Source organism: Sapajus apella, unplaced genomic scaffold, assembly GCF_009761245.1.
Source record: "Sapajus apella isolate SASKATOON/1434 unplaced genomic scaffold, GSC_monkey_1.0 scaffold20, whole genome shotgun sequence".
Lineage (NCBI taxonomy): Eukaryota > Metazoa > Chordata > Mammalia > Primates > Cebidae > Sapajus > Sapajus apella.
This window is the reverse complement of record NW_022436960.1, coordinates 27,859,675-27,864,905: the sequence shown is the minus strand read 5'-3', so window position 1 is coordinate 27,864,905 and position 5,231 is coordinate 27,859,675. Positions and strand designations below refer to the sequence as shown.

Genomic DNA, 5,231 nt, shown 5'->3' with positions numbered 1-5,231 from the left:
GGTGTTGGGAACCTGTAATCCCAGCTACTTGGGAGGCTGAGTTAGGAAAATTGTTCGAACCTGCAAGGAGGCTGCAGTAAGCCGAGACTGCACCACTGCTCCCCAGCCTGGGCGACAAAGCGAGACTCCATCTCTTAAAAAAATAAAAAAAGGTGAAGCCAACTGTGTTACCACATGCCTGTCGTTCCAGTTACTTCTACTTGGGGGGTTATGGTGGGAGGCTCACTTGAGCCTGGGAAGTCAAGGCTACAATGAGCCATGTTTGTGCCACTACACTCCAGCCTGGGTGAAAAAGCAAGACCCTGTCTCTAAATAAATAAATAAACAAATATTTTTAAAGAGGTGATAGTGGTGGAGGGAATTGTTCTAGATGAAAAGAAATAAGACACATAAACAAATATAATATGGGGTTCTTGAATGGATTCTAGTCCAATAAAAAATGGTTATAAAGGACATTTTTGTGGAGAACATTGGGAAAATTGGGGTCTCAGCTAGATCCTAGATGAGAACTGAGAATATTAGTGTTAATTTTTTTAGGTGTGGTTATAGTATTGTGGTTGTTCGGGAGAATGTCTTTATTTTCAGAAATATGCAATTAAATATCGTAAAACAAAAAGCATACAGTAACAAAAAGCAATGCAAGTTAAGTGATGAAAATGATTCAATACAGGTGCTTGAACAAGGCCCAAGGCTTCTGGGATTATAATTACAAAAGTGGTATCATTAAAAAGTAAGGACCTGCAAAGGAACAAGTCTATTTCAATACTTTGTGTTTTGTTTTTGTGATTCTTCAAAACAGGCTTAGAAATTGAATTATTCTTCTAGTGCTCTCACCTGCTGCCCTCCTTCTAATTTATTCTTCAACTTCTGCAGCTCAGTAAAAATCTGGAGGTTTTCTTGCTGTAGCTTCTGTTGTTCAGCCATACACTTTAACACCAGATCCTGCAATCTCTCAACCTCCATCTGCAGAGAGCTGCATGCACAGGCAGGAGGAATCAGTGGTGTTCCCTTCCCAGCACAGGCTACTGCGGGATTCAGCCGAGGTGACTAGAGAGATAAGAAGGAAAGATTGCAGGAGGTTCTGCCCAGGTGCCATAGCTCCTCAATCCAAACTTCCTCTAAGTGCAATCAGATTTTACTTCTACATTAACAAGATAAAACATAAATACACATTAATATATGTAAGAAAAACAGAAATGCTAGGATTGTAACAGCCCTGGACACTGACATAACAGAGAAAGCGAACTCTCAGTGCCTCAGTCCCCATTAGGCCAAGGTGGAAGACCAAACATCTATTTTGGAGGACTTTGTGAAAAATTTTAAACCACCTTGGTATCATCTCATTTAAAATGCTGAAGCAGGGAAAAGCATGATCTGGTTTGCAACAAGTCTTTCAGATCACAGTGAGACCCAAAGGGTCAATATTCATGAAATGCAGTGAATTACACTTTAGAAAAGATCTGAGAGGTGGTCAGTAAACAGGACCACTAACACAATTTAAGAAGGTGAACTAACAGAGAAATGAAAACATTCACCTTGAAGTTTCAAAGGTATTATTACCACTTTTGGGAAGCTTTCTGATGATCCTAGTCTGGATTTTTCTCTTTTCCACTGTACTCTGTTTATAGGAAGGTTCAGCAGATAGCCCATGGGCCAATTCTGGCCTGCTGCCTGTTTTTGTAAAACAATTTTACTGGAAACCAGGGATGCCCATTCATTATGTACTCCTTGAAGCTGCTTTTTGTGGTACAATGTCAGAGTTGAGTAGTTACAAAAGAGGCTGTACACATTTCTGTCTAAAATAGTCTAAAATAATTACTATGTTGCCTTTAATAGGAAAAGTCTAAAATAATTATTATGTAGCCTTTTATAGAAAAAGTTTCATGACCTTGGTTTCTAGTTTTTACCACAATTTCATTTCTACCAAGGTTAGGTGTACATGGTGTTGCTTCCTCACTAGACTACCAGTATTACTTTTTTTTTTTTTTTTTTTTTTTTTTTTTAAGAGACAGAGTCTCACTCTGTTGCCCAGGCTGGAGTGCAGTGGTGAAATCTTGGCTCACTTCAACCTCCGCCTCCCGGGTTCAAGGGATTCTCCTGCCTCAGCCTCCTGAGTAGTTGGGATTATAGGCGCGACTGTGCCTACCTAATTTTTGTATTTTTAGTAGAGACAGGGTTTCACCATGTTGGTCAGGTTGGTCTCAAACTCCTGACCTCATGATCTGCCCGCCTTGGCCTTCCAAAGTGCTGGGATTACAGGTGTGAGCCACCGTGCCCAGCCCAGTATTACTTCTTTCTTATAGAGCGTCTAACCCATCCTGGCAGTGTCATGAGAAACTGAATTTGAATTTAGGCATTTCTGAGGCAGAGGGAAAAGACAATTCTTTGGTCTAGGAAGGTGTTAGCCTGTCAGAAATGTGGAAGGGCAAATACCTTTCTGAGGCAACTCAGTTTAGTCTTGGGTTGAGGCTTTAAATACTGCTGAATGGACATTATAATGAGTTAATGCAGGGCAGCTGAAACCCAAAAGCTAGAGTAAGGCCAGGAGAACTGGGCAGAGCTTACAGTGACTGTTTACCTAGTTGTGATTCAAAGGCAAAAAGCTCAGTTACCCAGGCTCCTAGTTGGGGCTTGTGTTCCAAAGGAGCTTCAGAAGCCACTTTGAGTCCTTGCAGCTCTTCATAGGGCAGGGTATCTTTCTCAGATTCTGAAAATGCTGCACTGAGGGGAGATGGGCTGTCAGGCATGGGGATAAATTCTGCATTTTCCAGCTCCTATATATATGAGAAAGAATCTCATTAGTATCTCATTATTCTATTTGCAGTATTTGCTTTCTGCCAAATTCCCTTCTCTGTTTTGCTATAGTTTTCCTTGGCATGACATCAGCACCCTCTAGTGGGCAGGACAGTTGTGGTTAACAACATATCTCAGCCTACCTGTGAGCAAACTGCCACCCCTTCATCGGAGGAAGAAGAGTGATGCAGAAGTAAACTCAAAGAACACAGGTTGGAGTGTCTGGTGTGTCTCCCTGACACACTTATTCTACACAGGCTATTCAGTGATCTGGGAAGCTCCAAGGAAATGGCAGTGAGGCTGGCTGCCGCACTGCTGAAAGCTAAGGCTAAAGGTGCAGACGGAACAGTGTATTGCTTCCTGTTCATGCTCTTCAAATCATTATCAAGTTAAGTATTACTAGACAAGGAACTTTAAATCTACGGTGTTTTTTTTTTTTTTTTTTTTAATAGGGTCTTGCTCTGTTGCCCAGGCTGGAGTGCGCAACCACGGCTCATTGCAGCCTTGACCTTTGGTATTCAAACGATCCTTCCACGTCAGCCTCCTGAGCATCTAGGACCACAAGCATGTCACCATGCCTGGTTAATTATTATTATTTTTTTGAGACACAGTCTCACTCTGTTGCACAGGCTGGTGTGCAGTGGCACAATCTTGACTCACTGCAACCTCTGCCTCCTAAGTTCAAGTGGTCCTCTTACCTCAGCCTCCGAAGTAGCTGAGATTACAAGTGTGCACCATCACGCCTGGCTAACTTTTTTGTATTTTTAGTAGAGATGGAATTTTACCATGTTGGCTGGGCTGGTCTCAAACTCCTGACATCAAGATCTGCCCGCCTTGGCCTCCCAAAGTGTTGAGATTACAGGCGTGAGCCACCTTGCCCAGCCTAATTTATTTATAATTTTTGAGATGGAGTCTCACTCTGTCACCCAGGCTGGAATGCAGTGGTGTGATCTCGGCTCACTGCAACCTCCACTCCCTAAACTCAAGTGATTCTCCTGCTTCAGCCTACCAGGTAGCTGGGATTATAGGTGTGTATCACCACGCCTGGCTAATTTTTGTATTTTTAGTAGAGACAGGGTTTCACCATGATTGGCCAGGCTACTCTCAAATTCCTGACAGGTGATCCACCTGTCTCGGCCTCCCAAAGTGCTGGGATTATAGGCGTGCGCCACCGTGCCCAGCCCCGGCCTTATTTTTAAAATTTATTTTATAAGGATAGGGTCTCCCTATGTTGTCCAGGCTGGTCTCAAACTCCTGGGCTCAAGCAATCCTTTTGTGCCGGGCGCGGTGGCTCAAGCCTGTAATCCCAGCACTTTGGGAGGCCGAGGCGGGTGGATCATGAGGTCAAGAGATCGAGACCATCCTGGTCAACACGGTGAAACCCCGTCTCTACTAAAACTACAAAAAATTAGCTGGGCATGGTGGCGCGTGCCTGTAATCCCAGCTACTCAGGAGGCTGAGGCAGGAGAATTGCCTGAACCCAGGAGGCGGAGGTTGCGGTGAGCCGAGATCGCGCCATTGCACTCCAGCCTGGGTAACAAGAGCGAAACTCCGTCTCAAAAAAAAAAAAAAAAAAAAAAAAAAAGCAATCCTTTTGTGTTGGCCTCCCAAAATTCTGGAATTACGGGTGGAAGCCACCACGCCTGGTCTTTTTTTGTGTGTGTGTGTGGTAAAAAATTTAAAATTTCACAAACCATAAATATTCACTGTAGAAAATGAGAAAATACAAATGGGCAAAGGAAACTAATAAAAACCACCAGCAATTCCATCACTCACAGATAACCACTTTAAAAATTATCAATACATAGTCTTGTCGACATTCTTCTGTGTATTACATATTTCCTAAAAGAATGAGATCATACAGATATTTCATCCTCTTCTGTATAGCCATATGTTATGACTAACTTTCCATGAAAATTAATATACTTCAACATTTTTACTTTCTTTTTTTTTTTTTTTTGAACAGGGTTTCACTTTGTCTCCCAGGCTGGATTGCAGTGGTATAATCATGGCATAGCTCGGCTCACTTCAGCCTCCACCTCCCAGGTTCAAGTGATCATCCTGCCTCAGCCTCCCAAGTAGCTGGGACTACAGGTGCACAGTACCACACCCGGCTAATTCTTAAAATTTTTTTGTAGGCCGGGTGTGGTGGCTCAAGCCTGTAATCCCAGCACTTTGGGAGGCCGAGGCGGATGGATCACAAGGTCAAGAGATCAAGACCATCCTGGTCAACATGGTGAAACCCCGTCTCTACTAAAAATACAAAAAATTAGCTGGGCATGGTGGCGCTTGCCTGTAATCCCAGCTACTCAGGAGGCTGAGGCAGAAGAATTGCCTGAACCCAGGAGGCGGAGGTTGCGGTGAGCCGAGATCGCACCATTGCACTCCAGCCTGGGTAGCATGAGTGAAACTCCGTCTCAAAAAAAAAAAAAAAAAAA

The 5,231-nt window shown here is 43.3% G+C and overlaps 2 protein-coding genes across 13 annotated transcripts in view; one reads left to right on the top strand and one right to left on the bottom strand.

Annotated features, from left to right (window-relative positions):
* NEK9 (NIMA related kinase 9) overlaps positions 1-5,231 on the bottom strand; it is a 56,620-nt gene that overhangs the window by 10,869 nt on the left and 40,520 nt on the right. For 4 of the 7 annotated variants that reach the window (XM_032287809.1, XM_032287813.1, XM_032287806.1 and 1 more), the window contains 2 exons: positions 2,613-2,774; positions 835-1,047 (listed from right to left, as the gene is read on the bottom strand). In XM_032287809.1, the coding sequence (XP_032143700.1) occupies positions 835-1,047; positions 2,613-2,774 (375 nt within the window). Of the gene's footprint in view, positions 1-834; positions 1,048-1,120; positions 1,142-2,612; positions 2,775-5,231 lie in introns of those variants that run through there. The other 3 variants (XM_032287808.1, XM_032287811.1, XM_032287810.1) reach the window with 3 other exon arrangements.
* The window catches only part of ZC2HC1C (zinc finger C2HC-type containing 1C), a 47,242-nt gene that overhangs the window by 21,992 nt on the left and 20,019 nt on the right, over positions 1-5,231 (top strand). The gene's annotated exons all lie outside the window — the stretch shown is intronic.